The 22,868-nt window shown below is 39.1% G+C and overlaps 1 protein-coding gene across 1 annotated transcript in view; it reads right to left on the bottom strand.

The window, feature by feature from the left end:
* Positions 1 to 10,341, bottom strand: part of MTPN (myotrophin) — a gene marked incomplete at its 5' end in the record, with an annotated part of 36,757 nt that extends 26,416 nt beyond the window's left edge. The window contains one exon of the mRNA XM_082008116.1: positions 10,270 to 10,341. Coding sequence (XP_081864242.1) covers positions 10,270 to 10,341 — 72 coding nt within the window. The remainder of the gene's footprint in view (positions 1 to 10,269) is intronic.
* Positions 10,342 to 22,868: the final 12,527 nt, after the last annotated feature.

The raw sequence follows: 22,868 nt of genomic DNA, 5'->3' as shown, positions 1-22,868 counted from the left end.
CCATTTAACCACTGATTCTTAAGAAACCGCAGCCAGATCTAATGACCGCATACCTTAACTTGACATATAACTAATATTCACTCTACAGAGATGTGTTAAGTACTCTATCTATTGAACACAGTGCAGTGTCCATTTTCACAGGCAACACTGACCTGGCCTAAAAGGGTTTTTCCTCCAGAAGTGATTGGCCAGAGTCCGTGTTTTAGCACTGCTGCATTTTTATCTGATTTTGATGATACCCACTTTAAGGGTATACTAAGCAGAAAATATTCCAGCCCACATGGGTGCCAGATGATTGCTAAACAGCAGACATCAACCACACTTGTACCAGAAATTAGATGAGGTCTCAGTAATTCAATACTATACCATCAGCAGACTGACAACAGATGACACTATCAAAACAGAAAAAATGTCCTACAAAACACCTGTTCATGTAGTTTCACACAAACTCAAGCTTAACGTGACAGAATGCTGAAAGCAAGTTTGGACAGATAAGAATACACTGTACCATCCTTTACTTCCTTGGTACCACTGAGTTTATATTAGGATAAAATATGAAGTTCAGAGACAAAGCAATCTAAAGGTTTATTAATAGGATTCAGGCTATTCCCATCATTAGATCATTGTTCCAAAAGTTAACGAGCACAGAATAAAAGCAATTACCAATCCATTCTGCACTTAGTTGCTAGCTTTGAATTAAAGAATTTTCAGTTACTGTAAGACCACCAACCTCAACATCTGTATTAAAATCCTCAGTACACGCTGTCCAAAGAATGCACAGGAAGTGACTGTTTTCCTTCTAGGAGAACAGTAGGCGCCAGCTAGTGGGTTTCAGTTTCAATTAATGACAGCTTCATATTTTGACTTCTATGCAAGATCTAAAAACTAACAATAATGAAAAGAAAAAAACAATCCACACAATAATAAACATGAGTTCTCAAAGTTAAGGTTGTATGCCATCATGAAGATACGAGAGGATAAACAGGAAGATAAGTCTATCTTCCAAAAATTACTGCTATAGTTTTAAATTCAGTATTTTTAAATGTTATGATTGGGGCTTAGTATCATAAGCATGACTTACTTCTCTAGAAACTAAAGAAAGGATATGTCCAAGGCAAGATCAAATGTTGTCAAACCCAAAGCAGTGAAGATTAGCTTCTAAATAAGTTTTCATATAAGATTAATGGCATTATTTTCCTGTGCACATTAAGTCTACATTTTCTTTACACAGCAATGTATAAAAAGATATGAAATATCAAAAGCAGTAGTAATGAGTTCTAGACGTTTTGTGCCTTAACACAGTTTTGTTGACACATGGAAGCAGTTGATGATTGCAATAATGCAAACACAAAACATGGAAGTAAAACACTTAATCAGAAAAGCTATTTTTAAATCCATAAAATAAATGCTGCTTTCTAAACAGTATATACTTAAAAAACCCCATACACATTAACATCCACAGAATGGCTCTGTAAATTAATTATATACAGTGAAGCCAAATACTCCAAGTGTAATGCTTCATTAAAACTTACCAATATTGATATTGCACTTCTATAATTTAAATAATCCATCTACAAAAGTTCAGTTATTTTCCTCCAGATTTCACCAGGAATTATTGTATTGAAAATGCTTTAGTAAATACAGTCCAATAGCTCGTGAGAAGAACTAGACTAAAGCCTGTATTTCATGTTATACTCTAAGTAAAGGAACATACTTTGAAACAAAATGTATTTACTGTTGAGTTACTATCTCCAAGACAAATTTAAGTAACAGATAATTAATGCTTTATTACAGACCAAATTCAATTTTTTAATCCATGATGAATATCCATCCCTTCAGCCAAGGAAGAGTTAATACTATTATTGAAGTTCTTGAGAAGTCAGCAATCCAAGAAATAAAGATTCTCTCAAATGCCTCACTTGAATACCAAGGATCCTCCAATTTTTTTTTATACAGGGCATGCATAGAAATGCAGATCTCACCTCACACGAACTTTCCTGACCCATCTTTTTTATAGAAACCTCCTCCTCACAATTGTATTACCCAAATCAAGTATTGGACTGTTTTTGAACAAACATAAAAATCCTTTTTTAAACATTTATTGCCTATGGTACTTGCATTCGTAGCATCATTAACAAATCGGTTTAGAAGAGCTATGCTGATGGCAACTGTTCTATGTATAGCTCTCTTTTGTCTCAAATGGCCTTCCAGCTCATCTTTCCTCCTTGAAGCTAATGACTAATTTATAGGCCACAAGTGTGTTAAAAATGAAGTTCATAAGTTATTGGAGTTTAGGGAAGGAAAGTATCATTCATTCAACAATAATTATCAAGACTTCATCTTAGCTCATAAGAAACTTTGAGCACACAATTCTGTTTTATAAACTGACTCCATAATTAGATACACTTTAGAATATTCTTTGAACTTTGGATGAAAGTATGACAGGCAAATCTCCAGAATACCTTTCTAGTGATGTTTTAGTCTGTTCAGCTTATTAGCCAGTCCATGCAATTACTCTATTTGATTTTCAAAGTGTAGCTGATGGCTAAGTAAAATGATTTCACCATTTCCCTTTTGGCCTGTAACGAGTGAAGGCGGCAACAATGTATATAAGACGACAAAAATCTAGACAATACTGTAAGTTACAAAAAAAAAAATCTGCCTTTGGGGAAGTACAGTAACCCTTGGCATAGTATGTATCTGCACTGAAGCACAGAATTACATTGCATACAAAAGACTTAATAAAGACCATAAAAACAGGCAAAGTGCTAAAAAGGACCAAAACCCAAATCCCCAAAGCTACTTCAAAGCCATATTCATGCACATATGCATAGTGTGTTTACAACTCCATATTTCTCTTTCCCTTCCTACTCTCCCTCATCAGGATTTCATTTCATTTCAGGATAGCATCAACTTACTTGTTGTCCTTTACTTAAAAAAAAAAGCAAACAACAAAAAAACAACTAACACACACACAAGTACATTCCAGTCAAACTGAGAATTAAGACAAGAACTATAACTTGTTCTATAGGACTTATTAACACTGATTGCTTTCCAAGTCAGAGAGCTACAGAACTTCACCACATGAGACAGCAACAGAGATACTAGTCCTGTAAACTTTTAAAGGAAACCATTGTTTCCCTCCCCATCTCTGGCATGTGATTGCAGAATTTGCCTTTGGTGGTCACAATCAACATAGGCTTTAGCATCAATCTGCAGTAAAAAGAGCCAATAGCATATCCAGCATCCAATAAAGTTTCAAACTCTTTGATATGAGCTGAGCTAATTTGTACCTATCCCTCCTCATAACGAGCTAAAGCAGAAAAATATCTAATTGTTCAAAACTGCTGAAACCGCAACTTGTAAGAAAAACAGTTGTTACGTAACAGACTGGTCAGTTATCAGCACTTATTAATTCCAGTTAATGCTTTTGTCCTAATAATAGGAGATCTATCTACACAAATGACTACCTCTTTCCACAGAATTGTATTGGCTGGTAAATACAACATTCAAGGTCGAGCTTTTCCTAGGGAGGGAAGAAAAGTTAAGAGCAACTTAATACAAACCTTCAACTTTGGAAGTGTGCAAACTAGGGACAAAGAAGTAACTTTGTCACACTTTTGTCTGGACACATAGTCAGAAGTTCAAACAAGCATAAACATAAAGCCATAAAAAAACCTGCCAAGAACACTTAGCTGGGGATGCATATTAAAAAAGTAACTCAAGCAATACAATTTTCATACATCCCCTGGCTTCCTGTATCTTTCTTAAGTTTTCTCTTCTGATCTTTCATCTAAACCTTTAAAGGGCTTTTCAGTCTCAAAAATTCTTGGACTTGAGAGTTCTGCATTTCCGAATCCACTATGTTCTGCTTAAACTTTGGTAGAATATTGGACCTTCAAGTCCTGATACCTTAACAGCTAACCATATGCTCCTTCAGAATAAACATATAGAAGTTGTTCGGACTATTGTGACCTGTCCAGGGGATTCCTTATTTATGCATTTTGACACTGCTGCAAGATCTACTCATTCAGTATTTTTACTTATGTTACCTGCATGACCCACCAATTCCATGGCACCCAAGTCAACATTCAATGCATAACCTTCACAACTAACACAACTTTCTTTTGTTAAGAAATCAAAGTTAACAAAAGAGATAGAATATAAACCACTGCAGAACTGTTCTCTTGGACTTTTGGAAAGCTTAACTCATTTTCCATATGGCCTCCCATTGAAATCAAAATTAACTAACTGCATTGGAAGACAAGAGGTAGGCTTGAAAAACAAGGATTTAATAATGATAAAATTGATGCAGAAGGGAAAACTGAAGTTAGAATAAAGGATAGCAGGAAGAAAAGGAGCTGTACTAGAAGTATTTTCCTCATACCACTGAATTCTCTGCTTGTTACTCATAACCTATTCCCAACTTTGGACCGTCATGCTTCGTAATGCATATGCTAAAGACTACAAACTCAGACAAAAAAGGATATATCCACAGCAGAGAAAATTCGCTTTCAATTTAGGGAATGAAATACATTAGTAAAACTTTCAGCAACAAAAATTTAAATGCAGTGTCTTATTAGAATCTGATTTTGATCACCCTCTCTCTATTTTTTGCTGCAAATATCGATTAGACACAGGACAAGTCAGCATGACAAGAACAGCCCAAACAGAAACAAATAAGGAAGTTCCTATTTTTTTATTTAAGCATGAAAAAAAAAAAAATCAAACATGACTCACATATTTAGGCAAGCTCTTAAAGCCACCAAGAATTTCAGAGCACAGAAGCCAACTGAATGAACAAACTGATTATAGGCCTGAGATCAACATCTCAAAGATACTGCTACATTTAGCAGTTCCAGATTTGTGATCAGTGTTATCATGAACTGCATTTCATACCTGTGAGCAATTCTTTTCCATGTGTCCTCAGACTATTTCGTATCAGACTGGAGAAACTAGCCATCCTGAAAAGGTGTCTTTTCATCAACCTCATGCATCTCATTGTAGCCACTACTAAAAGGTAGCTGCAATGATGTGTTCTTCTGAAAGTTTTTCCTAGTACATGCACAGCATTTTAGTTAGGAGTAATTCTACCATGAATACGGAACCTGCTCACACAGCAGGTTACAGTAGCAAGCAACTGTCTTGTTTCATAAAAGGTTTAGATCATCATGTTTAAGTTTACAAAACATAAATTGAACACCAAGTTTAAGTAGAACTAAGCCGTAAAACAAAGCTGTATCTTTAGCAATCACACTCCAACCCACTGAACAGTAATCAAGAGGAAAACAGAAGGCCTAGAACAGTCCAGATAAAGAAAAACCCACATAGTACAAGTACTGGCATAACACTGAGGAGTTACAATACAGAGATATCCGAGAGGCTCCACAGGGGATAAACTCAGTCCAGCAGCTACCAGGTCAGTGCTAGCCCTGATACGCTCCTGGACAAACTACTGAGGTATACTTACACTGCACTGAAACCCAGCAAGAAAACTGTTTCCGAACAAGTGCCAATCCAGATACCAATGTAGCCATAATAATGAAGTGCACTTCAGCATTCAACATAGCAAGACAATGTGAAGTTCAATGTATCCATGGTATGGTTAATCTGTAACTCAAGTAATCCACCCATATATAATGACAATTTAAGTGTTTGTTTTCATTTAGTTTGTTCCTGAAGGAGTAGAAGTCATTTCAGTAGACACTCAAAAGAATAGAGGTTACCCACAAAAGTTAAAAGCTCTTTATTTCTCTAGTCTAATCACACTTCTTGCAGACATATTTAAGTTTCTTTGTCACAACACTTAGACATTAACTACACCCCTGACTGCTACCACTTTTTCAAAAAGATATTTCTAACCATTGTTTTTGGTTTAGTCTGTTTTGTAGTCATCAAGTTCTCCTCATTTCTTAAGACATTTATTCAAGCATCATTATATCCCAAAGAACCGACAGGTTGTTTGTAGTATTGCAGTTTTGTGAAGGATGCATAGGTAGTTGCTGTTTTCCGGCAGTTATTGAAGGTCCTCTAGGGATTTGGTTTTGTTTGTTTTGTTATTTAAAAAACAAGACTCTACACCAGTCATGCCTACTAGGCAAGCATAGCATATACATGCTTTCTAAGAACACTTGTTTCACAGTCTACCATCACTTCAACCTCCTCCCAGTTCTCTCAGCTGTTAAAAATCTGGTGCTTCCAGTTTGGTTGACAGTCCTATCTGCTTATAGTATTAGGTTAGTTGACTTACCAAACATAACTGTAAGCAGTGGTACGTTTAGGAAGCAATGAGGTAGGGGATTACAGCAGCTCATGAAGTGTGGAATTCTCAGTTAAGCTATGGCAGACAAAATTACTCTAGAACAAACATTTATTGTAAGCTCTTCCTTGCAAATCCAAATTTATCTTGCAAAAAATTTCATGCCTACTGACTGAACAGGAATTATATTTAGTCCGAGAAATCTACTACTGACTGTAAACATTACATGTACAAGTTGATAGAGAAGTCTTTTTAAGCAATTGTAGAGTTTATCTCATTCCACTGGAGGAGGATAAAGAAAAGGAAAAAAGCAAACACCATTCACGTTAAGTTCTGCAGGCTTAATATACCCTACTCTTCTTCTAACTAGTACTTTTTAACCCCCTGTTCCCTCCCTTGAAGGAAGCAAATTTTTTTCTCATCTGCGTGTGTCTTCCCCAAACATTTAACTGCACATTTGATTTGTCTGCTCTCATGAAAGCTTATGCTTTATTGTGGAATTTTAAAAATTTGAGTGGATGTACGTGGGAAGAGCGCAGAATTCCTTCAATCCCTTCGATTCCTGCAAAAAGACCTCTGAAGCCAACATAGTCTGGCTATATTTGAAAGGAAGACATCAAGGAAAGCAAACAGTAAAAACTACTTTTCAACCTAGTCATCATAAAAATAGATGACACCATAATTAACTGCTAGCATAACACACTAACTACAGTACTTCAGTAGAAATTAACATTTACCATAAAGAAAAAGTTGACATGATTATAACTTGAGAATTATATAGACTAATAATATGTTTTTTTACAAAAATAAAGAACTCTTACGGGACTATTCAAACTATACAAATAATCTTTCACATTTTTATCAAGTAGAAGCCAACAATGTCTTCCAAATGCACAGACTGGCAGCACTAAGATCCCTTTTGCTAAGCAACAAAGCACTATATTTGGCATTTGTCTGTTTCATTACCACCTCTCAGAACTACTGTTTCTGTGAAAGATTCCTTCTGAAAAAAGATTCTTTCTGAAGAAAGTATCTTTAGGATAATGCAAGATCTCGTAACATAGAAATAAATAAAATGCAAATGGAGACTCTTCCTTCTGCCTCTCTATCCTTTCTTTGTCCAAGAACCGCTGAAATGGCCAAAGCTTTCTTTATTTAAAGAGGACAAACCATGCCATTGAAAAGAAAGGTTTTCATATTATACTTTAAGTTTCACCTGCTGTTTGAATCCAAGTCTGTGAGCCATAAAGCTACCTTCCTCTTGGTTCCTACTAACCACATCTGAGGTGAAAGAGATACTAATGACTCCAAAGACAGAATCTCCACAACTTATTACATGCAAGTGAAGTATCAAGAATTCAACTCTTACAGCCTCATTAATGACATCCATTTATACTATTATTTTTAAAGTGCCCAGGGTGATCTAGTTAGCATTTCAAGACCTGCCATTCAGACATGAAACAAAATCAGAGGTCAAACCCTTTGTGTTGTAATTGGCAGAAAAACTGCAAGACTATAGTTAAAAGCTGTATTGCTTCCAATCAACTAATGCGGAAACAAAACTAGAAGAAGAAACAAAACAAATTAAATTGGAAAACAAAAGTTTCAGGAGGGCGGACAAGAAAGAATGTTATTAAGATGCAAACTATTAAGATATATATGACTACCGGAAAGGAAATTTCTACTACTGCAAAGTTTATTTAAGTAAAATTCCTGGACGTTAAATCATACTTAGAACAGGAAAGCAGCAAGGAGCAAAAGCCATATAGCTGATAAGGAAGACAGTCAAAAGAGAACATGCAGCACAGAAAGATACTTTTCAGAGAACTCTTAACTACCAACACATGATTTGTCCTCACATATTTCACTGATTTAGGAACCAAGAATGTGAAGTTCCAAAAGCAGCTTCTCCTACAGTCAGAGGATTTAGAGTTCTCTTGCCCCTCTTCAATACTTATTTCCTGTTGTGCAGTAAAACAAACTCATTCTTACACTCTCTTCTTCCCTGAAGGTACCTCCTTCTACTTAACTTAGTTTCACAAAACCCACCAGTACCGACCTGTACCCCTGTAAAACTTACTAAAAATTAGCCAAAAAATTAACAAGCCATTAGGAGAGAAGAGGGTCAGTCAAAACTTCCTAATATAAGCTTTGTTTCCACAGGAAATGAGGCTAAGAGTTTACTAGCCCACAATCTGTCAAGCAAGCATAATGGACTGAAAAGAAAACATTAGACTTCTTGTGTTACTGGCAAGTAGGATGCTCCATAGCTGATTATAGAAAGCACATTTGCAAGTGGTGGAAAAGAATGAACACCATTAGGTCACAAATAAGCAGAAAGTTCCCATAGTTTATTCACGTTCCACACTGGAGTTCTAAAATGTAAGACTGGTCAAGGATTGTAGGCTTCTTTTACTGTAATCATGTAAACACAGACAGTATCTCTCTTTTGAAAATATCTGCCTCAGTAGTGCAGTTAGATGATGCCCTTCAGCCTCTTTACTATAGCATCATCCAGGCTGGCTCAAGCCTCTTTCAGTAGTGGATGGAACTAAGTATTTGACTTTGCACTGAAGCAGATGAAGAGTGATCACATAAATCCATTTGCTACATGAGTTGTAGTGCCACTCAGGAAGGGTGGGAATATAAAAAAGCTTTGTAATTAGTACTGCAGTGATCTTGTAGATATAAACTGACTCAAGATGGTTACTGTCAAAGTTTTTGCCTCAGCAATAGATACACAAGGATCCATTAATCACTAGTGTGCAATGAGTTCTCCAGATATATATGGAATTCCTGTAAAAGTGTAGTAATAATTTAAACCTGCTGCAAAACACTCTGGAGGCTCCCAAAGTTGAAAAGAAATAAGACACATCAATGTAGTATGCAACTTTATTACACAGACATATGTACATGACCATTAACAAACAGCTGAAGTGGGATAATTATATTATTCCCAGTTATTACCTCTAGCACTTTACAGACAGAGCAGAGCATGTGAGCGCACAGCCACTTTGATGCTAAGTCCAGTAGCTTAGCTGAAACTGTCAGAGAAGACTATTCAAGCTAAGCTGTTGGACTTTGTACTAAAGCAGCTGGAAGTACTTCCACACATTTCTTCTTGCCAAGAGCACTACAAGTTTAGGTAACTTTCAACCAAAGCTGACAACTGGAGTAGGAAGAACTTAAGTCACCACAGCAAGATATGTCAGTATGTGCCAAGCTCCCAAAAACAATCATTAACTTGTTCAGAGATCTAAGTAATTATAGTTAAATTACATGTAAACCTCTGCTCTGATGTAAAAGATGTTAGATAATATTCCTGAACACTAAGGATGCACCGAAGCAGAATCTTGCACTGATATACATGTACTTTTCCCACAAACCTCACTGACAACTGAAGGCAAGTAAGGACAGAATCCATCCTCCGAATACTGCAATGTACTTGAACACTTTTCATCCATTGCACCGATGTTTACTGTTCCTGTAGCACTAGCCCTAACTAGATATCAAAACACTTCACAGAAGGTTAATGAACTAAGCCTCAACACACCCGGTAGCTTAGCATCACCCTATTAAGGATGAGCCCCGAGGCACACAGAGGAAGGATAACCAAACCGAGGCCACGCATATGCATGTACACATAAGATCAGCGATGCAGGACTAGGATATTGGCTGTCAATCCAGAAAAGTTTCACCTACTGACGTATAGTAACTTCACCAGCATGCACGAGGGTCGACCGGGGGGCAGGAGGGGAGCAGGGCGGCGGGTGAGGGAAGGAGCAAGCCCAGGCACCGGGAGGGCCGCCAAGAGGGGGAGGGGAAGCGTGCCCTACCGCCTGGACCCTCACCACCACAGAAAGTTCACGAAGTCTGTCCGGCTCCTGCCGCGTTCCAGCCCCACCCGGCCGACCCCCGAACGGAGGGCCTTGAGGAGGGCTCCGTGCACATTCCTCCCTCCTCAGCCCGCAGCGCCGCCTCGCCCACCCCAGGCCCTCGCCGCCTCCTACCTTTGCCACATAGTCTTTCACCTCATCCAAGTCTCCATTTTTGAGGGCCCACATGAATTCCTTGTCAGACATCGCGGCCGCCTAGCAGGGACGCGGGCGGGCGAGGCTGCGAGGGGCCGGCAGCACCTCCACGGAGCGAAGGCGGCGGCGCGGAGGGCAGGAGCCCCTCCCCCGGCTGGCGGCCGCTCGCTCGCTGCCTGCCGGCCGGTCGGCAGACGGTTGGGCGGGGCGGGGCCGGGGGCCAGCAGCAGTTAGCGCGGTTGGGGCTGGGCGCCGCGGAGCGCGACCAGGCACGCGAGCAGAGGGAAGCACTGGAGAATCCGCCTGACTGAAGCGAAAAGCGGTTTACTTGCGCGCGGCGCTTCCGCTTCCGGTTTCCATTCCGCTCCCCTCCCCCGCGGTCCCCTACCCACCTCACCGAGACACCCACGCGGGAGAGGGGGGCGCGGGGCGCATGCGCCGCCCGCAGAATGCCGCCGATTCCACTTTGCGCATGCCCCCATCGACTGCGGCCCCCTATTCCCGGAGATACCGCGGGGAGCGGGGCGGGAAGGAAGAGGCGCGGCGCATGCGCTCGAGGTTCCCGCGGCCTCGCCCCGACGGCGGCCCCGCCCCCGGTTGCCCGGGGGTTGCCATGGTGCCGCGGCCTGCGCCGGGCCTCGCCAGCCGTCTCGCCAGCTCGCCGGCGGGCCTCTGAGGCTGCCGCGGGCTGGGAGGTGAGCCCTGTGAAAATCAACCTTACCTTACCTGGTGCCCAGGACCCTGCGGAAGACGTGCGTGGCGCGTTGCGTCTCTGCTCGGGACGCTGCGGCATGCCGGGGGCGCAGCAGCCCGCGCTGGGCTCCGGAGGGCGTTGGGCCGCCGGCTCCTGCCTCCAAAGCGGCTGAGGAGCTGCGTGTTTAAGTATCTGTACTCGCTGAGGGAACTAAGTGTCTAAAATAGCTGTTCTACAGAACCCGAGGCACTGAACATGCTGTGAATAATTACCATAATGCTTCCAAAACAGGAGCGGGGAGACATAAAAGGAAGTCTGTGATAATTAATTAACATGTTGGCACTCGGTGGTTGCATATATTTTTCGAAACCACATGTTTTGCGTATGGAACATGCAGCCTGTTGTGTGAATCATGCTTGACTGCTAACAGGCAGCCGCTCTTCCTAACCCCCTCTTGGCAAGCATCATCCTGAGACACCCTTGGAGCTAGAGCTGCTCTGCTGTGACTTGTACCCAGTCTGGCAACAGTATGAAAATATACAGATACTGTTTAAGGGCAGCGATGCTCTTATGAATGAGAAGGGCCGAGGAGGGCACTCCACCATACAGCCAAAGAAAATTTGTAAGGGATGGTGGTGGTGCTGTACAGCTCATGATTCTTCTGTGTATTCTTTGTATTTCTGAACCACAGAAATGTTAAATATGTAGGGCTTTGCAGATTTTCTTCAGGGATTAAATGGTATTTAATTGAAATAGCTAGAATGTTACTTGCAAGGAAATGAAAATCTATAACCTTTCAAGTTGGATTAATTACCGATTTCACTTGTAAACTGAGAAGTTTTGGAACACATGATTTTGTCCTTGTAAACTGAGAAGTTTTGGAACACATGATTTTGTCCGTGCTCATTAATGTCATTAAAGAAAAAGAAAACAAAAATCGGTGAAAGACAAGCTGTCAAGCACCCTTGCATTGTTTTCTAAGTGCTCCCAGTACAGGCATAAATACAAATTTTTCAGTGCTTAATTTTCAGACTGCAGAAGTGATAAGCAAGTTTGGATTTTTTTAATAAGCTAAATCTAATTTCTTCCTTTTCTAGGGAGACTAAATAACCCTAACTTAATAAGTCTGGTGAAAACTTATTTAAAACTCTGGATATTTACTTAGATATTTGAATATGCATCAAGGAGCCAAGATGTGACCATATTTTTTAATACGTTGTTGGATAATTCTGTTGCCATTTTTGTACTCACTAGCCTGTGAATCCAATCTTCCAATTTTACCAACAATTTCCTTATGTTATCCTTACTCCTACCTCATCACTGAAGCAGAAAAACTTTCATACTTCCCTCTTTCTCTACATGTTCTGTTACCTAAAGTACGTGATTTAGTCAGACATTTCTCCCCTTCTACCTGACACGTGCTTTTTCTAGAGGTACACTCATTGGTTAGCTTCAGGCCCAAATTCTAAATGGCTTTTGTCTGCTTAGTGACTAATGCTGTATCTCTCAGGCATGCATCCAGAAATAAAAACCCACACCTGATACCATTTCTAACTGCGGAATGCTGTCATACATGCCTTAAAAGCTGCATGCACTGCCTTAGCCCTCTTCCTTTTACTTTTTTTAGGCTTAGTTCCAACTCCTAGAAGTCTGTTTGCGTGTAAGAACTTTGGTTCTTAGACATATTAATCAGAAAAAAAAGTGAAAGAAATGCAGTGAATAAACATTTAGCAAAGGAATTTCTTAAACAGAATTTTTTTCTCTTGAAAGCACTATAAAGTTATGGATATTTGCAAAGAGATGCAATACTAAACATGCAAAGTCTGTGAGACCTGGGTTTGATTATAATCCTTAAACTAGGGACAGCTCTTACACCTCTCTCTGCTTTCCTTGTCCGTCTTGTAAGCAGTAGTAGAATCACATTCCATTTGTGGAAAGGATCTCTGCTTTGTACTGTCTTTAATCATATTAGCCAAAGCTCTAGGCTGGCTGCAGTTTCACCGTTTGGAGAATTAGTTCATTGTTGAGAGGGAGTCCTAATTGTTAGCCACAGAGATTACGCTGGCTTCCAGATATAAGCCTTCACCTGGTGACATTCCCCACTTCAAAATGGTAGTGTAGTCTCATCAGCAGAAGTTTCAACACAACATACAAGTCACACTCCAGAAGAGTTATAGCATAAACGAGACCCTTAGACAAAGTGCCATTTGTATTTTGATAGAGGTATAAGACAAATGCATTACAAGCAAGGACGAACGTTATCCCGGTCAGCATAGCATATCTTTCTATGTTCTCTATGAATCTGTGCTTCATTTTCTCATTAAAAACTGGGTTATTTCTATTCTGTATCCTCCAGAAAATTTGAGAAGAAGCACGAGGTACATTGCCCCATCATTTGAATGGGTGGAAGAGACAGGGAGTTATAATGAGTTATGGTGTAGGAAAACTGCTAAACCAACAAACTGTGCCTTCTCTACCCCGGTTATTCCCTATGAGATGAAATTCTTCTATCTGCTTACTGGTTAAGCCCTGGTTTGAAGGCTTACATAACTGCTGAAGTGTCCCTACTCTCATCTTGCTCTCCTGACTAGAGCTTCACTTCCGGAAGTGAACCTCACTTACGGAATACAACCATCGTTATTTTTTGCATCTATCTTCATATATCTGCCCATATACTTTTGCATATAAATGTAGTTTTGCACTTACCTGCTTCAACAAATTCATTGTAATTCATTGTTGTATTCTGTGTATTCAGTTGCATTCAGTGACATTATACAATGTTACTCATACAATTCATATGCTTGTATAAATCATAAATGCAGTACACAAATAGTCTAGAAAACAAGTCAATCCAATGAATTTTGCTAGCCAAATTTAAAAAAACAAAAACAAAACCAAACAAACAACATAAAAACCCCAGAGAGATTTGAATACATACTGGTACCCTTGCACGTTTTATTTAAAAATGCGTGTTTTTTCTCATATTTACTATATTCCCTTTGAGTAATGCCAAACAATTCATACACAACAGCTGTTAATTCAGCAACAATAGCTAAGCAGTAATATAAAATATCAACATATAGAACGCATTCTACTGAGAAAATAATGAAGTTAACAACAGACTAGATAAAGTTATGGAACTGACATGAGAGATCTAGGAATGACAGGTGAAAACTGGACAATTGATTGGCTTTCTGTTTATTACTTGGTCATATTTATACTATTTGATGCAGTTTGTCTGCCATGGAGATTACCAGAGAAAAAAAATGGTAATGTCTTCCCCTTACTTTTTGAATCCAGCAACAGTTTTACTTCATCTTAACTAAAAAAAGGTTTGGGTTTTGGTCCATGCATCACAAACCTTGTTGTACAGGATATGAAAGACAAGTATCGCCTGTCTCCCTGAGTTCTTTCTTTAGCTGTGTGAATCTTTGGTGAAATAGTTTAGTATTTGCTGACATTACTGCAAATAAATTTCTTCCTAACCTTTAGAAAATCTGTGTAAATATTTGAAAAGTAAATATGTATATAGCACCAGGTTTTGCTTTACCTGTCCGTGATATGAAGTGTCTGAAGGAAGAGGGAGTGGAAAGGAAAAGGAAATAAGAGTTATTTTTTCTCTCCCAAGGTCAAGCAAGGCTTGCAGACAGGGAAACCCAACAATTGTTTGAATGTATTTGTTGTGGTACTTGAAATAGCAGGACAAGCAGAAAAAGTCAGACATATAGCTCCAGTTCTATGGTACTTGTTCATGAATCCCAACGAGGCTGGACCTTGGAAAGTAATGTAGTAACTTGAGTGCCAGCCTTTGGTAGTGAGGAAGGGTGTCATTCTGTGGAAATGCATCTTCCCGTGGAGTAGAACTGCCTTTTTGTTAGACACTACTTAGTAAACACAATCTAGCAGTCAGTTTAGCAATTGCTAAGCAAGGGGCTGACTCTGAAAACTGAATCAAGGATTGTATCAGTGTTGACAAATACTCTCAGCAAGATCAGAATATCAGTAATGGCTTGGAGGTTTGGCCCATAAATAACCAGGCTGGGCTTATTTATTAACACAGAGTACAAATCTCCTTTTGGCTGTAGACCTTCTCTCTTTCAGTATTTGTAGAAGCCAGTACGTTTTTATAGTTTTCTTTGTTTATTTCCCATTTAAGTACTGCATCTTCTCTTCTTTTACTTACAAGAGTATGGGTATACATCATTATTACTGTCTCCATGACTAAAACGAGCTGAGCTCTTTGTGCCTTCACACAAGAGAAGATACCTTTTTTTTATAACCTTATTTCTCTTTTCAGGAGCAGTTCATAGGAAATGGAAGTTCAGAAAATTCTCTCCTGATAATCTCAGTTATTTCTCTAAATTAAAATAATAAAATTATAGAGACCTAAAACAATTTAGGTTGGAAGGAACCTCTGGAGTTCATCTGATCTAATCCCTGCTCAAAGCACGGCTAACTTAGATGAGGTTGCTCAGGGCCTCTTCCAGTCAAGTTCTGAATATCTCAAAGTGTAATGAAACCCCAACTTTTCCTGGCAATTTGTTCCAATGCTTGACTCCTTTCACAAAACAAACAAACAAACAAACAAAAAATACTTATCTCTAATATAAATTTCCATGTTGTAACTTTGTATATGTTACCTCATATCCTACACCTACCTCTTCAAGAAGAGTTTGGCTCTGGTTCTCTTTGTATTCTCTCGAGGTCATTGAAGACAGCGGTAAGATCTCCCTCCCCCCACCATAGCCTTGTCATCTCAGGCCTGAACAAGCCAATTTCTTTCAGCTTTTTGTTGTGCCTAAGTCAGCTTATCATCCTGGTCATCTTCCGATGGACTCACTCCAGTATGTCAATGTCTTTTTTACTCTGGGGAGCCCAAAACTGGAAGCAGTACTCCAGATGCAGCCTCACAGGTGATGACTAGAAAGGATCAATCCCTCATTACAGATTGTTCCTTTGAAGGCTGAAATTTCCTTCAAGTGAACTGTTGCAATGAAGGGTTAAACACCGGAGAGCTCATGCTGGCTGTGAGTGACAAATACAATCTCTGTTCCAAAGCAAGAGACTGTTCAGTATAGCTGAGCATCACAATCAGGAGAACTTAGCCCAAAGCTTTGCTGATGTTGCAAGACTCTGAATAGGTTGCAGTTTGCTTTTTCACAACCGTATGGGCTTTGCAGTGCTGACAAAGGTGAAATCTTTTGCTAGTAAGCAAATGAGAGTTGGGCGCATTAGGGACTGATACTAACAAAGAGGAAACATAAACAACATCATTTTTCTCACAGTACTTGTTGTTAAAACGATAAACAACTGACTACTAAAAGTGATACCAATGTGATTTTCTAGTTAAATGAAAATAAATGATTATTGAACTTGCTTGGCTGCGTAGAGATAATTCTAAAATATAATACTGTAGGTGAAATTCTAGGATTTTAGAAAAAGTTAGAAAACTGAAACTGCCAGGCTCGATAGGAAAGAATTTCAGAGAGCAAAATTCTGCCTTTTGTAGAAATTACAGCCATTGAGAAAAAAATGATGTCTATTCATGCATTTTTACCCTAATTCAAAGAAGGTGTCTTGTGAACGTTACAGTTTGGAAAGTGAGTGTAAGTTGGTGTAACTTATATGTTGGGTGAATGAACAACTGGAGAGGTGGGGTAATACCAGAAGTAGAACAAACAAACAAACAAAAAATGTTTTAAAGTTTGAAGGTAAACCAGAATAAAGCATTTTGTACTTAAACCTTTCTTTTCTGCCATTTGCATTTCCATCCAGATCAGTGCCTTGAGATAGCATGCAGTTGTATGCAATCTTCCAGTTTTTTATTGGGAGAATAGTCATAGATCTGCTTTTAGTAGGAAATAGCTCTGTCTGAAAAACCTGCAAAAGATGCTGGTTTGAGTTTGAGAAACTCCCTTTGAGTTTCTACACAGCAGAGAAAGCTGCCTCTGGAGCTTTTTCTTGCTAGATCTGCAATTTTCCATGGACTATGTACTTCAGCATGTGTTAGGGTTTCCTTACCCTTACTAAGCTAAGAATTTCCTGGGACCTCCTTTTTTCATAGTGGCAAGTTTTGCAACCAGGAGAGACATTGACTGCTGGCTTCCAAATGTTGTTCGTTTTGGAACAGTCTCATAATTTTTTTTGTGCTTTAAACACTGTCTGAAACCCCCCACTTTCAACCCAGATCACAAAAGGACAACCTTGGTTCAGCATCCCAAGTTACAAAATGAAACTTAAACATAAGCATTTAAATCACCCACATAAAAAACCTGAAATACACTTTATTTCTGCCCTTTGAATGTTTTATGGAACAGTATTTATGGATCTAGCTGTGAGCAATAGAAGCAAATGCAACTGCCTGAATACTTTACACAGATTTTACAGTGTATATAGTCTGTGTGTTTACTGTAAGCTATCATTGTTCTAGGAAGTACCTAGCTTGTGATTATGAAGTATGGAATAAATCTTCTTTAATCAAAACCAGTTTTCAAGTTTAGAATGTCCAGATAAATCATACAGATTATATACAGGGAATTTATTGATTGAACATTCAAAAACACTGACGAAACTTATATGTTAATATTGAATTCAGTACCATAATAAAATCTGGACCTTTGGTTCCACCCTGAGATGTACCATTTCAGACCCGTATGGTCTTGTCATTATGCAGATTGTTTGCTGGCACACTGATTGTCCTGCGAGCATCAGAGGATAAACCAAAGACCTTTGATATAGTATAGCAAAACTCATCCAGTTATGTATACTTGTGCCGATTTAAACACACTAATATTTTGAAGAATATTTTGTATATTGTAATGTGTTTAATAAACCAAGTCTCTGCTTATAAATCAAAGGGCAACGATAATAACTTGCTTTTTTTTCTTGGGTTTTGAAGTTTTCACTAGTGATGTTTAACAAACCACAGGCAATAACAGTAACAGTCACAGTGCCACAAGGAGACACTGTTGTCCAAATCATCATTTCCTATGCCTTTATTTTCCCATCCATAATCCAATACTTTTCTACAGTTGTGCAGAGCCTTGAGACTCTCAGATGAAGGGTGCTATATCAGTGAAAAAATGTTATAAATATATGGTTGATGGGGTTGTTCCTGACAATTGTATGCCAAGATGCAGGATAGATAAGTGTGAGGAATCAATGATGACTGTTACTATTTGTCTTTGGAGAAGAAGTAAAAAAGAAAAAAAGCGTTAGGATACTTTGTTGAAAGGTAGATTTTTTCACATAAATGGAACGTATCCTGCTCTTACAGGCTGTTTGTGTCAAAAAATAAATATGTTGGGAAACAAAGGTGCACCTTAGGTGCACTACAGATACTACCAGTTCCTGGTACAGCACTGAAAAAGTTTGGGTTTCTACATCAACAAAAATGTTCTTCTTTCACAATAATTATCCATATTCTTACATAATTTAAATTGCAGTCATGTCTCCAGTTGTGTCTTTCCTGTAAAAATATGGATAGGATATATCAACTAAAAATGCTGTACTTGAGATCTCTTTCCAGGGTTTTTCAGATACCCATGTGACTTGGTGTTCATTTTTAATCAGCAATCTTTTCCTTAGTTTGAAGCAAGAACTTTTTTTTATCTTTGTACTTTTTGTTCTTGACTTATTTCTTTCTTTCCATATTTTTCTCTTTCTCTTGTCCATTTGCTACTTAATACATGGACTATCTCTTCATATTAACAGAGGCAGAACTGTGGTAATGCTCTTACCATAATCTATGTAACAGTTTGGGCTAGGTTCTCCTTCTTTTGCAAAAGGGAATAGCTTCCTTGAGTGGGTGTATAACCCTTCTTGTTAGATGTATCATATGGATTATGAAACATTTTGCTCTGAATTTGGTGAGGATCTCCAGTACAGTACGGTCTGGGGCAGTGTTGTGTTGCGATGCTGCCCCTTCCATCCTCCCAACATATGTTTTTGCAGTATTCTCCATGGTCTTAGCACAGAATGGGAGGAATGAATGTCATCCTAACTTTAAACAGCTTAAAATTTTATCTTTCAGCTTAATAGTACCGTTACTGAAGGCCCTGGCAAACCTGTAACATGCGTTATTCCAACATTGTGTGTGGGAATACTGCAGGAGCCTTACAGTAGTCTCAACTGGACAGCTAAGTAATGCTCAGGGCATTCTGTCAGAGTGCTTATGTCCTGTATATGTCACACTTCAGAAACATAGCTGCTGATGTTCGTGATGGTAGCTACAGTAACATAGTATACAGCCATTTGTTAACCAACAGTAACTCCTGTTAAAGAAAAAATGTTAATTGTCAACAGCCGTACTGTCAACAGACTGTAACTCTTCCATGACCCATATACCCTTTACAAATAAACATCTGCATCACTCTTTCTTGTCCCCAGGGGTGCTTTGCTGGAAGCAGCTCAGATGCCTCCGCACCGTGCTATCCAGTGCCTCCTAAAGTGTCTGCAGTACACTTTATTTGTACTCCTTGTTATTTGTACTTTTAATTAACTGTGCGTGTGCCAATGAACACCTTTTTTTTAATTTCTCAGCAGATTCGTAAGATTACAAAGTCTCAAATAACACAGAAAAGGAGAGGGAGAGTCCTATGCCCAGAATATTCCTGCAGCTATAGCTATTTATAAAGCTTTGTGCTCATCCACCGTGAGTTTGCACAGCCTCTTGTTATCCATGCTTCGCTCCATTCAACCAATATGCTCAGAGCTCTATCACTAGTCTTGTGAAGATACATGGTCCATTTCTGCCAAAGAGGACGGTGTACAGAAGCAGTGTGCCAATACAGCCTCTCTGGGGAAATCAACACACACTGACCACAGGCTGTGCATGCCTCATTCCATATCTCTCCTCTGTTTCAGGTACGGTCTTTGTTAACTTGCAGAGCCTTACTGATTATTGGGAGTGTTTTCTCACCATTGTCATTTGAAAGGCGATTGCAGATTATGTTGTGTATGTGCTAATAATAAAGCTTGTACTCTCCTGTGCACAGAGCTGTGACATTTATTTCTCTCTCCATCCAACAGGTGTTACTGTCCGATTTCTGCTATGCAAGATGACATCCAGGGCTTTGCAGTGGAGGTGGAAATAAAAACAAGAGAGAAACAGAGAATTTTCCTGTGTCTTTAGATTTCCTTGTTCCTCTCCATGGAAACCAATGAGCACTTGGACCTCTCTGTTGTTGGGGTTGTTTTTGGGGTTTTTTTTTGAGGAATCTAAGGAAACAGAAGGATACAGGGGTATTTGTCTATGCATATGGTATAGACTTATTAAAAGAGCAATGTCACATATATAAAATGTATAGGGAAACAGGAACAGGAACAGACTTTTCTACCACCTTTCAGTTTACTTGTGTAGTCCCTATTCATAGTGATAAGAGGTAGATCACTCCTACTATAAATAAGCCAGTCAGTATGAGCCACAGTTGCAGAAACAAGTTTGCACCATTACAAGTAGCAACTAGACATTAATTGTTGTTTCTCTGTTCAGATACAAATCCAGAACAGAAGGGTTCCCGGTTTTTCCCACTTTGTGTGAGGCCAGTTCTGACATTGAAGCAGCTGCATAGAAGATGTAAGACTTATTTTTTAATATCTGTTAAAGGTGTCATTGGCTGTTGTAGGAGGAAAAGGTTTATCAGAAATCAACAAGTATTAAAAGATTAGCAAATTCTTTTTTAACTAGTAACACGTATTATGCGTGTCTTTCCTTTTTTAGTTCCTATCATATTGTGGCAAGTAGGTCTAATTTTTTTGTCTCTCTTTTTGCCTAATACCACTAAGGACTTACAGCCCAGTAGATGGCAAGTACCTTTACAGATTTTGGCTAACCTGAATAAAGTGATATTTCTGGTGGATGTGCTGTTTTGACAGAGCTATCAGAGACAGGTATCTTAAGTATAGATTTACAGATCTATACCGAATTAGGAATGTAGGAGATACGGTCAGATGTGAAGCTTAGTAAATGCTACCGAATTGTCAATCACTTCTTCTGTTCACTCTGGGTATGGTCTCTGATAAAACATAACTATGTGCAAATAGGTGAACAAACCAAAGCCCCTGTAGCCCTTTTTTGGGGGGGATAACTGAGTCTACCTTAATGTCAGTGTTGGTGGAATTATTTTAAATGCTTCCAAGAAAATGAGCTTCCAGGAAATACAGAATTGCCTTCAGAGCACTCAGGGGCAAATCAGGCAGGATGATGAGTGCACCAGGTAGTGAAGTGGTATATGGCAAAACCAGACATGATTGTTTGAGGAAGTTCTCTAAAACAGACTCTGTGAAGTACAAATTGCTACGTAACCATTGAGCTTATAGCCCTATACAGGCTGCAAGGGAATATGAGCATGTATATTGGAGGGGAGAGGCATTTTGATCAGAAGTAGCACTTCTGTGGACAGGAAAAGTCTGTGAGGCAAAGGAGCTCCTGGCAGCTGCAGGTTGGCTCTCCCACTGACCGGTGCTAATGGGTTTGTGACAAGAAGTGGTCATCTGTGCACCCACTGAGCTTAATTCATCTATTTCCACTGAAGGAGTAGATGTCCCTGAGAAGTGCCAGAACAGCGACAACCGAGCGGGTGACTCAGGGAAGTAGCTGCTGAACTATTTTGACTATTTCAGTGTGATATTCTGCAGGTGTTCCGAGGCTGGGACTGCATTTTTCATTCAGCCAAGAAAAACAGAGTATTATAGTGTTTTTTCGACTTCATATTCTCCTCCACACACACCTTTGCATAATGAAAGCAATGCGGAAAAACTGCTTCAGGTGGCAACTGAAGATTCAGTAAACAAGTAAACCTTGGGTAGATTTGAACACTTGCTGAGTGAGATGTTTACTGTGACCAACTTCTATTTCTATAGAATGTCCATATCTAACTGCACACTTTTTTTCTATCTCATAAAACTATTTCCTCACCATTACCTTCATACCAGTGCATGTGATCTGCCTTGAATATATCCATTTTCAAGAGCAGAGTTTTGCTTTCTGACATGAAAAGTAGCAAATATTTAAATCTTCTTATGTAAGTGTCATTCTGGTCACTCATTTCTCTTGCTGATGGCACTCTTAGAAAAATATCCTGTCTCCTTGTGGCCATGAATTATATCCTGCCTGACCTCTAGTGTTTATCTTCATGAATCGAGTCATCTCCTGCATTTGGAACGACCAAGTTCACTTCATAGGTTTGGGAATTGGGAAAGGTGTGATCACAGATTGAAGACTACCTCAGGTTTAAAAGGGTGCAACACAAAGAGAAGCCAAACGATTTCAGGACCAGAGATTTGAGGACTCAATGAGAGTTGTTGCATGAAAGATGGCATAATTAGTTGCATGTGGTTAAAGTTCACCTAATGAGTTTAGACGTATCTTCTACACATCTGTGAGTTGAAATAATACCTATCCATCTTTATTAAGTGCTTTGAGATCTATGGATAAGTTTTTAATTAATTTAGGTAGACTTGATCTACCAGTGGTAAAGAGGCAGGGCATGAAAGAGATATTATCCTGACCAGACCTTATAAAGCAACAATGACATCTTCTGGATCTATGTAAGGGTGTGTGTACTCTCAGTGCATTGTTCTGTACGTATTCATCATATACCAGTGCCTATGTGCTCAAAGGTTATATCTATTGCTTGTAAAATCAAATGAAGACATCATTGTAGTTATGTATCTTACCTCTTTGCAGGTAATTATGAAGCATGTCTATATGCATGTATGTACATGTAGATTATGCAGATATGTATGTGTGTGTACGTATTTCTGCATGCTGAACCTGCATGCAGATTTCTGTATGCTGTAATCCCATTTCAGTGTGTGCAAAATCAGTCCGATGTCCCAAAACCTGTTTTTCCTTTCAGCATTAGTCATGTTCCTATTCTGT

Source organism: Phaethon aethereus (genome assembly GCF_964289735.1).
Source record: "Phaethon aethereus genome assembly, chromosome: 1".
Lineage (NCBI taxonomy): Eukaryota > Metazoa > Chordata > Aves > Phaethontiformes > Phaethontidae > Phaethon > Phaethon aethereus.
The sequence above is the reverse complement of the archived record's forward strand: the minus strand, read 5'-3'. Positions and strand labels throughout refer to the sequence as shown.